General features: G+C 37.9%; 1 protein-coding gene across 5 annotated transcripts in view; it reads right to left on the reverse strand.

The window, feature by feature from the left end:
* The window catches only part of CD47 (CD47 molecule), a 58,174-nt gene that overhangs the window by 16,288 nt on the left and 22,468 nt on the right, over window positions 1-19,418 (reverse strand). For all 5 annotated transcript variants that reach the window (XM_027104103.1, XM_027104078.1, XM_027104098.1 and 2 more), the window contains exons 3-4: window positions 17,797-17,886; window positions 526-633 (exon numbers count right to left, since the gene is read on the reverse strand). In XM_027104103.1, coding sequence (XP_026959904.1) covers window positions 526-633; window positions 17,797-17,886 — 198 coding nt within the window. The remainder of the gene's footprint in view (window positions 1-525; window positions 634-17,796; window positions 17,887-19,418) is intronic.

A 19,418-nucleotide genomic window follows, 5' to 3' on the forward strand; every position in this document is an offset into this window, starting at 1 on the left:
AGTGCGTTGAATGGTGGCCCTAAAGATATGTCCACCTCCAAATCCCCCGAATCTGTGACTATTAACTTATATAGTAAAAGATATGATTAAGCTAAGGATCTGAAAGAAGGAGCTTACCCCGGATTATCCAGGTGGGTCCTGAATCCAATGACAGGTATTTTTGTAACAGAGAGACAGAGGGAAATTAAGTGGAGACATGGAGCGGAGGAGGAGACAATGTGACCACGGAGGAAATCAGAGTTATGCTGCCACAAGCCAAGGAGCTGCACAGATTGCCAGATACACCAGAAGGTAGAAGAGGCAAGGAATGGATTCTCCCCTAGAGTGTCCGAGGGTGTATGGCCCCGATAACATCTTTATTTTCAGATTTATGGCCTCCAGAACTGTGAGAGAATTTCTATTGTTTTAGAATACCCAGTTTGTGATAATTTGTTACAGCAGCCCTAGGAAACTAATATGCACCTCCCCAGAAATGCCCTCAACCTTATCAATCTTGCTTTCCCTCATAATAACTTTACATCTTACCTGGGATGAAAAGAATGGCTCCAACAATGACAACGATAGTGAGCACTAGTCCAGTAACTAATAGAAAAATGGTTTTCTCCTTCGTATAACTGGATTTATATTTAAGCGCTTAAAAAAAAAACACAAAGAATTACATGAACTCAATCACAAGAAGTAAAGCCATTTCTGTAACTTACAAGGTGCAAAGATTAAACTGATAACTTACTACAATCGAATAACCTTTGAGGAACAAGTCCTTCACATCATGTCAAGCCATGTCAAATCTTTTTCACAATATGTCAGTGGCTAAATGGTGTCATGGCAGTATAAATATGGATGCTGAATTTATAGGTGACACTTTATTGCCCTAGAATGAAGTTATATATATCAGGCTTTTTTTTTTTTTTTTTTTTTTTTTTTTTTTTTGCGGCACGTGGGCCTCTCAGTGCTATGGCCTCTCCCATTGCGGAGCACAGGCTCCGGACCCACAGGCTTAGCGGCCATGGCTCACGGGCCCAGCCGCTCCGCGGCATGTGGGATCTTCCCGGACCGGGGCACGAACCCGTGTCCCCTGCATCGGCAGGCGGTCTCTCAACCACTGCGCCACCAGGGAAGCCCTATCAGCCTTTCTTAATCGTGGCATTATTAATATTTTGGGTCAGATAAGTTGTTGTTGTTAGGGACTGCTCTGTGCATTACAGAATGTTTAGTACCATCCCTGGCCTCTGCACACTACATGCCAGTAACAGCCTCCAAGCTGCGTCAATCAAAAATATCTCCCAACATTGTCAAATGTCCCCTGAGAAGCAGACTGCCTCAGGTTTACAACTAATATACACGTTGCTGATGAGAAATAACTGGCTAATTAGTAATAGCAGCAGAAACAGAACTTTCTTCCACCTTACATAAAATTAGTAAAGCATCTGGAAATCTAGACATTTTGTTTTGAAAAAGTAGAGTAAACATTGGACAAATCACACCTTCTTGAAATCCTGAGGTGGGGGGAAATGCTTTAATTGTTCAAGTAAAACAATTTCATAAAAATAAACTACAAATAGGCCTTAACGTATGTGTTACGCTTTTGTCAAGTATCCAGCTTCCCTAAAAGAATAATGTAATGCATAAGCCTAAAAGTGTTACATTTTTATCCTATATTCACCTTTTGGGTTTTGTTTTGGTTAATATTAACACTAATTTTTCACCAAGAAAGTTGTTAAAAGCAACCTAAAAGCAGACTGAGTAGCAGAGAGAAATAGAGTGCATGATGAAATTCTGCTGTTTCCTCTACACACGGTACTCTCCATGCCATTCATCAATGGGCGATGGTCCTGAGGGGGAAATTTCAAATAATTTTATGTTTAGCATTTAATTTGCATCCACTAAAATGACAAACAGATCAATTATAGTAAAAACAACAAATAAACTCCTAAATGACCATGACAAAATCTATGTTTAAGGTATTATAACCTAGGGTTAGATTATAACCTGTGGTTAAGGTATTTAAAGTATAATACAGGCATTTGAATTTAAAATCTCTACTCATACTTTAGATTGTAACCTCAACTTCTTCCTCTTTAGAGGGAGATGGAGGGCCAATCAGTAATCAGTGCTGAAGGTAAGTGAAATCCACATTAATCAGAAAAGAGTGAGAAACAATACAGCAAGCTCCCCAAACTTTCATTTGATCCATCCAGCCTCGAAATTTATGTGACTATGACTCAGTCATGTCCCTGCCTTCATACAGGGCAAAGATTTGGGGCTTCCCTACTTTCTAGGGTCAAACACTGGCTAGGATGAAATTCAGTGTAGAGGTCACAAAAGGCACAGACACAGAAAAAGAAACTTTCTCTAGACATGTGTCCATTCTAATCCCATGTTTCCATTTTAATCCCATGTATACTATTATTTAAAGAGAGTCTGAAAGTTCTGCAAAAGGGTTATAAAATAGAAACTGTTTCAAATGTACTTCACAATCAAACATTCATAAGAGACTCTTCTAGGTTTAATTCAGTACATAAAAGAGCTACAAAGATCAAGCAACAACAATTCACCTTAGAGTCCAGTATAAATTCACACAAAAAGTGACTTACACCATGCTTAAGAAAAATAAGAGTTTGAACCTCATATAAAATTCAATCTCTTCAGGCTTACAAGAGCCGTAGGAGAAAAATAATATCAACAATACAAACAAAAATAAAATGCCACAAAATGCTATTATTGACAGGGTTGCTGTCATAGAATGGTCTTTTCAAAACCTTTTGGAGGTAGCTTTCATTCCTGTTGATTGGTTCAACTACTAATTTTCAAGGCTACCTAACCTCTTCCTCAAAATTAAGCAGCAATTTCTAACAAACATACTAGTGGGGTCTACTTGAGTAACCACAGGCAATGAAAGGTTACCTTCATGTTTTCTTTTGCAAACCTTTAAAAAGGGTTTCTTTCCACTCATTTTCTTTGCTTACAATGGCCACGTTTTAGCAGGTCCCACAGCAAGTTTGGAGAAAGTATCTTGTTGCCAGGTTCAGATGTCACGTTTCCAGCTAGCTAGATGGTCAGGAGTCTGATATAGATGCCACAGAACCCACTAATCTTAAGGATTTTGTGTGTGTGTGCGACCTGTTCTTGTCCTTTAATAAGTGGATTTGTTCTTATTTATCAAACCTATCAAAACTTTAAATGTAACAATGAAAATAAATTCAAGTAATTCCCCGAACATTTAGCATTAAGATAATTTAATGTGTTCTTAACTGCAGGCTCTTATCAAACTTCCTGGTATGATTTTCTGGCAAAAATCCCCATGCTTTCAACGATAGACCTTAGCTAAAAGTACTGAAATCAATGCACAAAATAAAATAGGGGAAATACAGTATTTACATTTTTTAAAGACTTTTTTTTAAGCGCAGTTTCAGGTTTACAACAAAATTGAGAGGGAGGTACAGAGAATTACCATATACTCCCTTCCCCCACATATGCATAGCCTTCCTAATTATCAACTTCACTCACAAGAATGATACTTTTTTTTTTTTTTTTTTTTTTTTACTAAGGATGAACCTGCATTGACCCATCATAATCACCCAAAGTCCATAGTTTACATTAGGGTTCACTCTTGGTGCTGTACATTCTATGGGTTTGGACAAATTTCTAATGCCATATATCCAATATTGTATATTATACAGAGTATCTTCACTGCCTAAAAATCCTTTGTGCTCTGCCTGTGCATCTCTCCTCCCCACCACCCACTCCTAGCAACCACTGACCTTTTTTTTTTTTTTAACATCTTTATTGGAGTATAATTGCTTTACAATGGTAAGTTAGTTTCTGCTTTATAACAAAGTGAATCAGTTATACATATACATATGTTCCCATATCTCTTCCCTCTCGCGTCTCCCTCCCACCCTCCCTATCCCACCCCTCTAGGTGGTCACAAAGCACCAAGCTGATCTCCCTGGGCTATGCGGCTGCTTCCCACTAGCTATCTATTTTACATTTGGTAGTGTATATATGTCCATGCCACTCTCTCACTTTGTCACAGCTTACCCTTCCCGCTCCCCGTATCCTCAAGTCCATTCTCTAGTAGGTCTGTGTCTTTAATTGTCTGCATAGTTTTGCCTTTTCCATAATGCTTTATAGATGGAATCATATAGTATGTAGCCTTTTCAGATTGGCTTCTTTTACTTAGGAATATGTATTTAAGCTTCCTCCATGTCTTTTCATGATTGACAGCTCATTTGTTTTCAGTGATGAATAATATTCCATTGTCGGGATGTACCACCCAGTGTATCCATTATCCTCTTGAAGAATATCTTGGTTGCTTCCAAGTTTTGGCAATGATGAAGAAAGCAGCTATAAACATCCATGTGTAGGTTTCTGTGTGGACTTAAGTTTTCAACTCCATTTGGGTAAATACCCAAAGGAGCACGATTACTGGATCATATGGAAAGAGTACATTTAGTTTTACATGAAACCACCAAACTGTCTTACAAAGAGGCTGTACCGTTTTGCACTCCCGCCAGCAATGTATGAGAGTTCCTGTTGCTCCACATTCTGACCAACATTGGGTATGGTTGGTACTTACATTTTTAACAGATACTTATAAACTTAGTGCTGCCTGACACGGGAATACCAAATATATGGGGAGACAATGTCAAGTTTTTTCAACAAATTAGGAATTCTAAAAGTTTCCCTTTTATACCGTCTATAAAGTAATTAAATCTAGCCAGCTTCTTCTCAGAGATGAGATAGGTTGTTCATTTGCTTGCTCTATAAAAACTTACTGTGTGCCCACCATGTACTGGGCCCTTTTATTAGCCCAAGTCATATCAACCAAATTGAGGTAGGAGTAGAGGTTACTTTACTCAGTAACAGTTGATCGAGCACCTACTATGTGACAATCACTATTCTAAGTGCTGACAGTGAACAAAGACAAGTACTTCTGCCTCAGTGCTCCTGACATTCTAATATGGGAATGAGTGTGTGTGTTGGTGGGGAATGTGTCATGGGAAGTGTTACTCCCAGATCTTCTCCTCCAGTTAAATAAAAGGTGTGGGTCTACCCTAGCCTAAGAAAGCCCTATTATGTATTTAATCTTTCAGATTCATGCGAACAGAGAAATGACATGTCCCTCTAGCCACCTGAAGAAACGTGGCTAATACTGTGAATAGATACTCCATTAAGGTTTTCTTGTCTCCTTGTCACTGACATAAAGCACATACGAGACAGAATGCAGGCTGTGGCAGAAGAAGTCTAGTGAAATTACCAGGCTCAACTTGGAGATCAAATAAAACTATCATCTTAGTTTTAATGACACCCCAAAGATGGTATTCAATAAGCCCACATAGACCCACACAGGCTGAAGTCCACCTAACAAAACCCTAAAATCCATGAACTCAATGCCTGTTATAATGCATGACATTTAAATGATCCCTTACTAAGTGATTAGTGAGTTAGTGGCAAACAGGAAGGTTAAACAGTGAGGTAAAATGTACATCAAATAAGGAAAAAATCGGGGCTTCCCTGGTGGCGCAGTGGTTGAGAGTCCGCCTGCCGATGCAGGGGACACGGGTTCGTGCCCCGGTCCGGGAGGATCCCACATGCCGCAGAGCGGCTGGGCCGGTGAGCCATGGCCGCTGAGCCTGCACGTCTGGAGCCTGTGCTCCGCAACGGAAGAGGCCACAACAGTGAGAGGCCCGCCTACCACAAAAAAAAAAAAAAAAAAGAAAGGAAAAAATCATAAAGGGAGACACGTTTGATTTTATTATTACAGTGCTATCTTCTGATAACTCTCGGAAAGTAATTTTAGAATGTTCCTGGTTTCTATTGAGCTGCACATCAATATTGTCTCCAATGCAGGATAAAGCACATCTCATAAGTTTTAAAATAAAATTACAATTTCAAACTTTTTATTAAATTAAATTAAAATTACAATTTTAAAAATATTTAACGCACATTAAAAAAACAGTGAAGGCTTTGTGAAACTGGTGCTGGATAAAAATGTGCCAATAATAAACTGATTACTTGCCAGAAGGAGAGTAAAATAATTTTATAATGGACTCCATACACTATCCAACTTGTTTCGATGAAATAATTTTGTCAAAATGAAGACTGACTAGAAATCACATTCCCAGTCTACAGGACCCGGCAATAAAAGAGCCCAATCTTTATGAAGCCTGGGCTTTGAAGTAATTTGAATATAAAAGATAAAAGAAGATGATGTCTAACACACTAACTTCCTTTCCTTGGTTCCAAACATTCCTGGTCTTGTGGATGGTGCCACACCTTCAGAATATATGCAGGAAATTGGGACATTTGAATTGGGAAAGGGTCAAAGGAATAGCAACTGTATTTCTACGAAAGAGTATACTGCTAAGGTATAGTTTTGTTCAGTTCCTTCCACAATAAAATCAGTGTATAAAAACACGATTTAATAACAGAATTTGATAATTATGTGGACAGGACCAAGGGAAAGCAATGGGAGTCCAAGATTATTTAATAGAATTCTTTGTAATAATATCTATCATGATGATACTTTACCTTTGTGGACAGAAATTTCCTGGTGCAGTTAGTATACGTCTTTACTTCGGTCGGAATGATTTTTCTAATCTACAAAGAAATTCTGTTCCATTACTTCTTTTAAATGTGTTTTCATGGCCTAATCACGTTCAATATTAAGCTACTCCTCAAGATTGCACTCAAGGACTTAGTAGGATCTCAAGGCTGTTGTGATGGAGAATTTTTTTCCTTGAATTTTCCAACAATGATTTCTATAGAGACCCCTAACCAATTTCTGTAGAGACCCTTGAGCAGTAACCAAAATCCTTGTGGAAGGAATAATCTTGAGCAGGGACTAGAAAGTTAGAAAACGAAATGAAAGATGCCTAGAATGCACAAATTTGAAATAAATTACAGCTGTCCTCTCTTTGCCCGGTTCTGACATGCATGAATTTCAGTTACCATCATTTAGTTAAATAACACAAGTCCCCCCAAAACAGAGTTCACAATATATTAACTGAGTAATTGCATAAAGTGTAAACTTCTCTGATATCTCTTCAATTCACAAATCACTGCATAAATAACAGATATGCATCATGATCAGTGACCACTCATGTTACGCTTTTCAAAGACTGCTGGTGACTGGTCACTGCACATCTGTTATTCAATTCACGCACAGACAGCAAAGCATATGTTGTGTTACCTCCTGTCTCCCAGTCATAAGCCACTGCAACATTTTACAATGGATAATCAAAAGAGGAAACAGGGCAATAAAGGTGAGGGAGCAAAGAAACGAGATGTGATAATGCTGGAAGCGAAATTCGAATAGAAGGTAACTGCGGTTACAGAATAGCTGACTGTGGAATGTCAACACTACTGCCATTCAAGAGAGTCTAGATACGCAGCCAGAAGAACTTAGTAAAAGTGAACTTATTGGCATACATGAGGACAATGAGGCGGCTGTGACAAAGAATGAAGATGTCCCAGAGGACGTGACTCTGGCAGAAAAACTTCACATGAAAGGAATTCTTTGCGATGGATAGTTCATGACATTGAAAGTGATGGAAGCTGATTCGATCTTAGAAAGGAGTATGACAATTCACCAAGGCATAGACAAGATGCTTGCTCTGTATTCAGTTATATGAGAAGAGGAGGCAAGCATTTTTCAAACTACCCTTGATAAAATTCTTCAATTCTCAATGTTTTTTATGTTTTAATTGATCATGTACTAAATATTAGTTTTACTATTTTCTTCATTTCCTAATACATTTATTACTGACAGTAAGAGAGGTTTTAATGTTTTGACAAAAAGTTTAAAGGTCACGGAACTATAGTAAACTTTGGCATTTATTATTAGATTGTTCTGCAGAGTTTCAGCTTATCTGGTCATATTTATAGTCCCGCAGTTCTGTGTAAAGCAGGGATTCACTGAATAATACAACAGTTCTAAAGAAGAAAAAAAAAGAATAGATACTCCTATCTCAAAGAATTTCAACATGTTATCCAGTTATTTTTTTTAACATCTTTATTGGAGTATAATTGCTTTACAATGTTGTGTTAGTTTCTGCTTTATAATGAAGTGAATCAGCTATATGTATACATATATCCCCATATCCCCTCCCTCTTGCGTCTCCCTCCCACCCTCCCTATCCCACCCCTCTAGGTGGTCTCAAAGCACCGAGCTGATCTCCCTGTGCTATACAGCTGCTTCCCACTAGCTATCTGTCTTATATTTGGTAGTGTATATATGTCCATGCCACTCTCTCACTTCGTCCCAGCTTCCCCTTCCCCTTCCCCGATGTTATCCAGTTCTTGATATGAAGTTGAACCTTAATCCTATAAAAACTACAGGTCTCGATGGGCAGCAATTGAAATCATTCATCAAACATCTAAATGGTAGAAAATACCTGTTATATTGTCAAAGAGTAAGGAAGGACAACCCTGAAAATCAGCCAGAAACATAATTGTCAGTGCAGTGGAAAACTGAGTTGGTACAGTTTTCAGAACAAAAACAAAATACCTGAAATGCAATACTATTAAGAAAATTGTTACTTTGGTTAAGGCTCAGTGTTTGATTCGAGGATTCTCTGAGCTGTGTGCTAAGCGTAAGATTCTGCTTAAAAGCTTGTAAGTTAAAGCTAAAGGCAAAGGTATTTAGGAACATTTTCCCGTGAGAGACCTTTGTCTTCAAAATGTGGTCTAAGGCTCACCACGTTTGGGACCCCTTGGCTTGGCTTCCAGAGTTTAGAAGTCTTCTCAAGGCTTCTTTCTCAGTAGGATCGATGGCATCCTGAGATACAGTTCAAGATACAGTTCTGGTATAAAGAAACTCTTTCTCCTCAAAGTGAAAGCATGATCTGCTGTCATAACTGGATGTTTAGCTGACACAGGGTTTAGGTTTTACCTTGGATCACCAAAAAGAATGACACTCTGAGCTAGAAAAACCAGAGAGAAACCCCCTGAGGTCAAGTACAGAAAAAGTTAAAAGGAACTAGAAACTTAGAAAGTCATGGGTCTGAGTTACTATTAATACTTTAGAGCATGTAAAGACTTGATTCAAGTCTTTTTTTTTTCTTTTTGCGGTACGCGGGCCTCTCACTGTTGTGGCCTCTCCCGTTGCGGAGCACAGGCTCTGGACGCGCAGGCTCAGCGGCCATGGCTCACGGGCCCAGCCGCTCCGCGGCATGTGGGATCCGACCGGGTCACGAACCCGTGTCCCCTGCATCGGCAGGCGGACTCTCAACCACTGCGCCACCAGGGAAGCCCCAAGTCTTTTTCTTGATATAAAAAATGCAAAACCAAGCAGCAAGTGGGGAAAAAGGGGGCTTTCCTGTTGGTGGAATCCCCAGGCCATAAACAGGAGGCCTCCTACAAAGCGTACCAAGGGAGAAGTAGATTTAGATTCATATCTATCCTGAAGATGTGACAGAAGGCACAGAGCAGTGCTACAAAGCCAGGGGCAATTTACATTTCACTTCTACATCTCTAGCATACCGCCCAGTGCCTAGTAATCAGTAGGTACCCTGTCAAAAGACATTTATTGAATAAATAAAGTGGGTCCACATTCTACTCTATAAATAACAGTTTCTTTTACTCAGTGTGTATATCCAGATATAGGTTCACCCTTCTTGGGAAAAGAAAGCAAAAACACATTCCAAATAATTTCAAGACAGGGAGGCACTATAATGTAGTGGTAAATAGCACTGTTTCAAATCCCAGTACTACCAAGAAACAGTTGGGTGATGGTGGGCAAATTGCCTAACCAATCTGTGCCTCTGTCTCTTGTCTATAAAATGGGAATGATAACAACAGTATCTATCCCCATAGAGTTCCTGAAAGAAGTAAATGTGATTTCAGATGTAGAGTACTTTGCACAGTGCTTATCACACAAAGCAAGAGCTCTACAAATATTTAGGTACTATTATCAAAAACACCTTTAAATGTGAGCGCAGGCTGGGTGAATCAAGTATATAGGTACCTCCTACACACACACACACACACACACACACACACACACACTACATTTACTTGTTCTAAGATGAGCCTAATTAAAAAATTGCCACTATGTGGACATATATACACTACCAAATGTAAAATAGATAGCTAGTGGGAAGCAGCGGCACAGCACAGGGAGATTAGCTCGGTGCTTTGTGACCACCTAGAGGGGTGGGATAGGGAGGGTGGGAGGGAGACGCAAGAGGGAGGGGATAAAGGGATATATGTTTAGGTATAGCTGATTCAGTTTGTTATACAGCAGAAACTATCACACCATTGTAAAGCAATTATACTCCAATAAAGATGTTAAAAAATTATTTACAAAAAAAAATTGCCACTAAAATATTTTTTTAGGTTTATGATCACATTCCTTAAAATATGATCAATAGAAGGGAGTTCCCTGCTGGTCCAGTGTTTAGGACTCCGTGCTTCCACTGCAGGGGGCACGGGTTTGATCCCAGGTCAGGGAACCAAGATCCCACAAGGCATGGCCCCCCCAAAAATATGACCAATAGAATACATATAAAAAGGAACATTTACCCTAACACAAAAATGAAAATTAAGATGATGTTTTTTAACCATCGAATTACCAAAGATTTTAGAATTATAATGATGTCAAGCTTGTGAGGTAAAAGACAGGTATTCTCACCTGCAGTAGTAATTGATACAATGGTGCTGGAAAACATGTTGGCAACATGTATCATGAGGCTTAAAATACCATCTCTGCCATTTCTAGTGTTACATACCTTTAGTATGTACTAAAGGTATGTAACACTAGATACTTTCATAGTATCAAGAAAATTTGGAAATACCCTTAATATCCATCAAGATGAGAGTTAAGTAAATTATAGTACATCCATAAAAGTAGAGCACAGGCAACTACAAAAAGATTTCTGAAAACATGGGAGGCAAATCAGCATTTACAAGTATGTAAGCTATATGAGTCCATTTATGGTTTTTCCTTTTTCAAGAAAGAAGACAGAAAGGGAAGGAGAAATTCACTAGAATACCTCAATAGTTTATTTCCAGGCTGTGAGACTCTAGATGATTTTTGTTTTTTCTCTAGACTTCCTATGTTGTATAAGGTATCCTAAAGTGATATGTATTACTTTTTTTTAAGTCAGAAAAACAATGGTAAAGCTTATTTTGTAAGAATACGGCTGATAGTGAATACACTCCCGGTTCAGTCCACTAAAAATAATATGTTACTAATGGTAATGTCACGATCAGCACAGTTCAATCAATCCAAATGCAACAAATCACACTTCAGCGAAATGATTTCATGATCTTAGAAAAAGGCTATTGCCTGTTTAAATCATATGACATAGGCCTTAAGGCCTGAGTCTGCCAATAGGGATAAAGGCTTTCCCTAACATCAGTGGACAAGGTCTTCGTGCTATACCAGTCTTTTTCTTGATATAAAAGACTTACTGAAATTCTAAGAAAATTTCCACAAGAATTTTAGACACTGTTTTGAAAGTAAGAGTTGTGAAATATCTTGACAGTTTTCTCCCTTAGCCCTTTCTCCCTCTTTTTTGCCCTTTTATACAAAAGTTGAGAACAGATTTGAAATCACAAAGCATTTCCAGAGTGCCATACATTGAAAAGAATCCTGAGAATACATAATCAGTCATTTCCCTTCCATTTTTATGTATCACTTTAGATACACATGACTTAAACTTCTGAGTAAAATTCATGAAATATATAATAGGTCAATCCACTACAATATTTTACTAGCTTTCATTTTATAAGGGTTGCACTAGTGAATAAAATAAATAAATGAAATCAGCCATTAATTACTCCTTGCCTTATATAAATGTTTACCAGCCTTCAATGACTATTTCAGTGTGCTATAGGGAGATGAGAAATAAATCTTACATTTTAAAAGTTTTGGGACTTCCCTGGTACCATGGTTAAGAATCTGCCTGCCAATGCATGGGACACGGGTTTAAGCCCTGGTCTGGGAAGATCCCACATGCCGTGGAGCAACTAACCCATGCGCCACAACTACTGAGCCTGTGCTTTAGAGCCCGTGAGCCACAACTACTGAGCCCATGTGCCACAACTACTGAAGCCTGTGCACCTAGAGCCCATGCTCCACAACAAGAGAAGCCACCGCAATGAGAAGCCTGCGCACCACAACGAAGAGTAGCCCCCACTCACTGCAACTAGAGAAAGCCCGCACGCAGCAACGAAGACCCAACACAGCCAATAAACAAACAAACAAATAAATAAATAAATGAAGTTTAAAAGTTTAGACTACTAAAAGTAGTCCAGTTTCATGCTTTTCCACATACCTGTCCAGTTTTACCAACACCATTTATTGAAGAGAGACTGTCTTTCCCCCACTGTATAGTCTTGGCTCCTTTATTGTAAATTAGTTGACCATAAGTGTGTGGGTTTCTTTCTGGGCTCTCTATTCTGTTCCATTGATCTTTGTGTCTGTTTTTGTGCCAGTAACATACAGTTTTGATTACTAAAGCTTTGTGGTATAGTTTGAAATCAAAGAGAGTGATAACCTGCAGCTTTGTTTTTCTTTCTTTCTTTTTTTTTTTTGTGTTCTTCTTTCTTAAGATTGTTTATACAGGGTCTTTTGTTTCCATGAAAATTTTAAGATTATGTGTTCCAGTTCTTTAAAAAATGCCATTGGTATTTTGATAGGGATTCATTAAATCTGTAGATTGCTTTGGGTAGTATGGACAATTTAACGATATTAATTCTTTCAATCTATGAGCACAGAATACATTTCCATTTGTCTGTGTTGTCTTCAATTTCTTTCATCAGTGTCTTATAGTTTTCAGATTATAGGTCTTTCACCTCCTTGGTTAAATTTATTTTTTTTGATGCAATTGTAAATGGGATTGCTTTCTTAGTTTCTCTTTCTGATAGTTCATTCTTAATATATAGATATACAACAGATTTCTGTATATTGATTTTGTATGCTACCACTTACTGAATTCATTTACCAGTTCTAACATTTTTTCCATGGAGTCTTTAGGCTTTTCTATATGTAGCATCATGTTATACATAAATATGACAGTTTTACTTTTGCCTTTCCAATTTGGATGCCTTTTACCTCTTTTCTTGTCTGATTGCTGTGGCTAGGACTTCCTATACAATGTTGAATAAAAGTGGTGAGAGTGGGCATCCTGTCTTGTTTCTAACCTTAGAGGAAAAGCCTTCAGTTTTTCTCCATTGAATATGATGTTAGCTGTGGGTTTGTTATACGTGGTTTTATTATCTTGGGTACACCTACTTTGTTGAGTGTTTATCATAAATGGATGTTGGATTTTGTCAACTGCTCTTTCTGCATCAATTGAGGTAATCAAATGATATTTTTCTTTTGTCTTGCTAATGTGACGTATCATGTTAAATTAATTTGTGGATATTGAAACATCCTTGCGTTCCTGGGATAAATCCCACGTGATTGTGGCCTATGATCCTTTTAATGTACTGCTGAATTCATTTTGCTAGTATTTTGTCAAGGATTTTTGCATCTATGTTCATCAGGGATATTGTCCTGTATTTTTTTTTTTTTCTAGTGTCTTTGACGGGTTTTAGTATCAGGGTAAATCTGGCCTCACAGAGCAAATTTGAGGGTATTCCTTCTTCTATTTTTTTGGAATAGCTTGAGAAGGATAGGTAATAACTCTTCTTTAAATGTTTAGTAGATTCACCTGTGAAACTATCTGCTCCCAGACTTTTGTCTGTTCAGAGTTTTTTGATTACTAATTCAATTTCACTTCCAGTAATTGGACTGCTCAGATTTTCTATCTCTTCCTGATTCAGTCTTGGAAGATTGTGTGTTTTTAAGAATTTATGTATCTCTTCTAGGTTGTCTAATTTGCTGGTGTATAACTGTTAGTAATAATCTCTTATGATCCTTTGTATTTTTGAGGTGTCAATTGTAACTTCTCTTTCATTTCTTATTCCATTTACTTGGTCCCTTTCTCTTTTTTTCTTGATGAGTATGGCTTAAAGGTTCATAAAATTTTATCTTTTCAAAAAGCCAGCTCTTAGTTTCACTGATCTTTTTTTACTGTTTTTTTTTAAAGTCTTTTTTTTCATTTATTTTTGCTCTGATCCTTACTATTTCCTTCTTTCTACTACTTTTGGGCTTTGTTGGTTCCTCTTTTCTAGTTCCTTTAGGTATAAGGTTCTATTGTTTATTTGAGATTTTTCTTATTTCTTGATGTAGGCCTGTATCACCATAAACTCCCCTCTTAGAACTGCTTTTGCTGCAATGCAAAGATTTTGGATCATTGTGTTTCCATTTTCATTTGTCCCAGGTATTTTTTAATTTCCTCTTTGATTTCTTCAGTGACCCAATGGTTGTTTAGTAGCATGTTGTTTAGCCTCCACTTGTTTGTGTTTTTTCCATTTTTCTTCTTGTAACTGATTTCTAGTTTCATACTGTTGTGATAGGAAAAGATGCTTGATATGATTTCAATCTTTTTAAATTTACTGAGACTGGTTTTGTGGCTTAGCATGTGATCTATCTTGGAGAGTATTTCACGTGCACTTGAAAAGAGTGTGTATTCTGTTGGTTTTGAATGGAATGTTCTATAAATGTCTATTAATTCTATCAAGTCTGATGTGTCATTTAAGGCCAATATTTTCTTATTAATTTTCTGTGTAGATGATCTATCCACTGACGTAAGTGGAGTATCAAAGTCCCCAGCTATTGTATTATTGTCAATTTTCCTATACTACTTGCTTTATATATTTAGGTGCTCCTTTGTTGAGTGCATAAATACTTATGAATGTTATATCCTCTTCTTGGATTGATCCCTTTAGCCTTATGTAACACCTTTTTTTTTTTTTTTTTGTCTTCTCTTAAAGTCTTTGTTTTAAAGTCTATTTTCCTTGATATGAGAACTGCTACCTCAGCTTTCTTTTTGTTTCCATTTGTAAGGAACATATTTTTCCATCCTTTCACTTTCAGTGCATGTATGTCTTTAGGTTTGAAGTGAATCTTTTGTAGGCAGCATATATAGAAGGGTCTTGTTCTTGTGTCCATTCAGCCATCCCGTGTCTTTTGATTGGAGCATTTAGTCCATTTACATTGAAAGTGGTTATTGATAGGTATGCACTTTTATTGTCATTTTGTTAATTGTTTTCTGGTTGCTTTTGTAGTTCTTGTCTGTTCCTTTCGTCTTTTAGTCTCTTCCCTCATGGTTTGATGATTTTCTTTAGCTTTGTGTTTCAGTTCCTTCCCCTTTACTTTTTGTGTAGCTATTATAGGTTTTTGGTTTGTGGTTACCATGAGGTTTATATACATGAACCTATATACACAGCAGATTGCTTTAACCTGATAGTCACTTAAGTTCAAACACATTCTGAAAACTATGTTTTTACTCCCCCCAACCCTGTTTTATGTTTTTGATGTCATACTTACATCTTTCTATTTTGTATACACAAATAACACTTACTGTAGTTATACTTGATTTTACAACTTTTGTCATTTAACATTCACTTTTTAAGTGACAATCCACTGCCTTTACTATATATTTGCCTTAGCAGTGAGAGTTTTCCTTTCATATACTTTCTTATCTCCAGATATGACCTTGTCTTCTCCACTTAAAGAAGACCCTTTAACATTTATTGTAAGGCTGGTTTATGAACCAGCTTGTAAGGTGGTGATGAACTCTTAGTTTTTGCTTGTCTGGGAAATTCTTTCTCTCTCCTTCATTTATGAATGACAATGTTGCCAGGTAGAATATTTTTGGTGGTAAGATTTTTCCTTTCAGCATTTTAAATACAGCATGTCATTCCCTTCTGGCCTGTAAAATTCCTGCTGAAAAATTGGCTGATAACGTTATGGGAATTCCCACGATTGTGACTAGTGTTGCTTTTCTTTTGCTGCCTTTAAAACTCTCTTATCTTTAAGTTATGTCATTTTAATCGTGATATGTCTTGGTGTGGATCTCTTTGAGTTCATCTTTCTTGGGACTCTCTATGCTTCCTGGAACTGAATATCTCTTTCATCCCCCAGATTAGGGAAGTTTTAGCCATTATTTCTTCAAATATATTTTCTGCCCCTTTCTCTCTCTCTCCTCCTTCTGGGACCCCTATAATGTGAATGTTAGTATACTTGATGTTGTCTCAAAAGTCCCTCAAACTATCCTCATTTTAAAAATTCTTTTTTTCTTTTTTTCTGTTCAGTTTGAGTGATTTATAGTACTCTGTATTCTAGATCACCGATCTGTCCTTCTGTATCATCTAATCTACTGTTGATCCCCTCTAATGTATTTTTCACTTCAGTTATTGTATTCTTCAGTTCTGATGGATTCTTTTTTCTATTTTCTAACTCTTTGTTGAAGTTCTCACTGTGTTCATCCACTCTTCTCCAGAGTTCAGTAAGCATCTTTATGATCATTACCTTAAACTCTTTATCAGGTAGATTGCTTATCTCTGTTTCATTTAGCTCTTTTTCTGAGAGTTTTTCTTGTTCTTTCATTTGAAACATATTCCTCTGTCTCTCATACTGCCTAATTCTCTGTTTATTTCTATGTATTAGGTAGGTCCATTACATCTCCCAATCTTAGAAAAGTGGCCTTATGTAGATGTCCTATGGGGCCCAGCAGCAAGCTTCCCTATGGCTACCAGAGCCAGATGCTCCAGGGGTGTCCCCTATGTGGACTCTTTGTGCCCTTTTATTGTGTGTGAGGCCAACTCCTGTGGGCACACTGGTGGGCATGATAGGCTCCCCAGCACTGTTGGCTGTGCAACCTGTCAGCATGCAAATGCTACAAGTTGCATGATTGCTGGTAGGCTGTGCCGGTCCCCAGAGCTAATATGCTAGAGGGAGGATTCCAATATGGTGCCCTCCAGTGAAGGTGTTGGAGTGGTAGAACGAGATCACAAAAATGGCTGCCGCCAGCATCTCACTTCCGGGGGGAATTCCAGCTGCCTCCTGTCTCTCAGTGAGGCTCTCCAAGATAAGCAAGTGGGTCTGACTCAGACACCTGTCAAACTGCTGTCTCTGTGCTGGGACTTGGAGCAAGTAAGTTTCTGTGCACACCTTTAAGAGCAAAGTCTTGGTATCCTACAGCTCTCTGGCTCTCCCAAACATAAGTTCCACAGGTATTCAGTCAGACATTTTGGGCACTTGTATTCATGGTTTAGGACCCCCAGGATGGGGAGGTGGATGTGGGGCTTGACCCCTCAGTCCTCGGGGAGGATTTCCATTGTTGTGATTTTCCTCCTACTTAAGGACCCTTAAGTGTGGGTCCTGACAAGACCACACCTCTGCCCCTCCTACTCATCTTGTTGTGGTTTCTTCTTTATATCTTTAATTGTAGAGTACCTTCTCTGTTAGTCTTTAGGTCGTTCTCAGAGACAGTTACTCTGTAAATAGTTGTAACTTTGGTGTGCCGTGGGAGCAGGTAAGCTCAGGGGCTTCCTACTCCGCCATCTTGATCGCTCCTTCTACGTCATCCTATCTTGTCAACACCAATGTAGGCTGTAACCATCTCTTTACCAAAGAAAATAATGTATGTGTAAATGCTCTATAAATATTAAAACCAGTTGAGTCAAAGGTATTGTTATTATCAGGATTCCCGATGTTCATTCTTAAGAAGCTAAGGAAAAAAAAACCTTCTTAGGAATTAAAAGTGAACTGAAGCAAAGTATGAGGAACAATATAGACTTCAAGGAGAATATTAATATTGACTGTATATTCTTATTTACCATGTTATCATGCTTGCTAATACAATTTGGTTAAATAAAATATTTCACCAGCATTGTCTGCCAGAAATAACAATTTAACCAGTATAACATAAATGAAAAATAGAAGTAAGTACTTACTCACAACACCAAACTGTCCCCAGAATAGAAGTATAGCCAAAATTGGGAAAATAACAGTGAGGATATTTTCATTTGGAGAAAACCATGAAACTGGGAAAAGAGAAAACAAAAATCACAATTAACATTTACTATAATCACTGTAGCTCCTGCCCATGAATAGTAAACAATATATTTTATTGTGGAGATGGAAAATAAAAACAATTAATTGAAACTTTGGTCTTAGGGCTTCCCTGGTGGCGCAGGGGTTCAGAGTCTGCCTGCCGATGCAGGAGACAGGGGTTCGTGCCCCGGTCCGGGAGGATCCCACATGCCGCGGAGCGGCTGGGCCCGTGAGCCATGGCCGCTGAGCCTGCATGTCCGGAGCCTGTGCTCCGCAACGGGAGAGGCCACAACAGTGAGAGGCCCGCGTAACACAAAAAAAAAAACCAAAAAAGAAAAACCAAAAAAAAACCTTTGGTCTTAAAATAATTAAGTAACAAATTATATATATAATTTAACTTATACAGCAAATTTTACTTATGAAACAAGAAACTAGTTCTTTAAGTGCTTTTCACCACATTTTCCCTAACCTATGACTTCTGGAAGGAGGTCATATGGTACAGGAGCTTAGAACAAGGTTCTGTAGCTATAGCGCCTGGCTTTGAAACCCAACCCTAACTTACAATCTATGTGATCTTGGACAAAGTCTTAACACCTCTCTGTTCTTCAGTGTCCTCATTGTTACACTGGGATAACTGGACTGTTGTGATTGTTAACGAAGTTAATACATGAAAAGGGCCTAAAACAAATCTTGGCACTTACCAAGTACTCAGTAAACATTAACTTCAATTATTATTATGTGCTCCTACAGTGAACACCTGTATGTGTAACATGCCAAGAATTTACCTTAAACCAACAATGAAGTCTTTCTGTAAAGACTTACTCAGGGTATCAAAGTGTGGAAGTTGTACAACTGGGTACCTTCACCTTACTCTGACTAAAACCAAGACGGATGTGAGCCCTGGCTTTTCTCAAACTTACTCTGGAATAGAAGACGTATTTATGAATAATTAGGCTTCAAATGATTGTTTAGATATAAAGTAACATGAGGGGCTTTAGGTATTAAGCGGTTTACAAGTTACCTAGAGAATGATAATATGAAATGATTTGTTCTATATAAAGGAAATTGTGATTTTAAGTCTTCAGAAAGATTTGTTGAGAACTTTTGAAAAATTAAGTTTAATTGCATCTTATCAACTCTTAAGACGATAATTTTACCTGTGAAATTTCTTTTCTAACAATAAAGCCAAGTAAATGCACTGAAAGCATTTCAAAGTTTGCCTGTGAAGAGGGAATGCGCTGTGCACATTTTCAAATCTTCCACTGCTCTGCCTCTGTATCAGCATGCAAGAAGACTTGTGGGATTTCATACAGTAATACTAGCCATGCATTTCTTGTGTTAGCTTATAATGTTAAGCTCTGGTAAATGTTCACAACAATCCACAGAATATAACATTATGAATTCTATCTCACAGATATTCACTTTCCATAATCTAGCACTACACGTAGTAGAGACTCAATTGGTTTGTTGCTGAAGGTTCCGATAGTCAAAAAATAGTGAGTGAATGAAAGAGAGTTTTTTG

The sequence above is a fragment of the Aethalodelphis obliquidens genome, unplaced genomic scaffold (genome assembly GCF_003676395.1).
Source record: "Aethalodelphis obliquidens isolate GAN/ISIS:26980383/991018 unplaced genomic scaffold, ASM367639v1 scaffold1, whole genome shotgun sequence".
NCBI classification, from domain to species: Eukaryota; Metazoa; Chordata; class Mammalia; order Artiodactyla; family Delphinidae; genus Aethalodelphis; species Aethalodelphis obliquidens.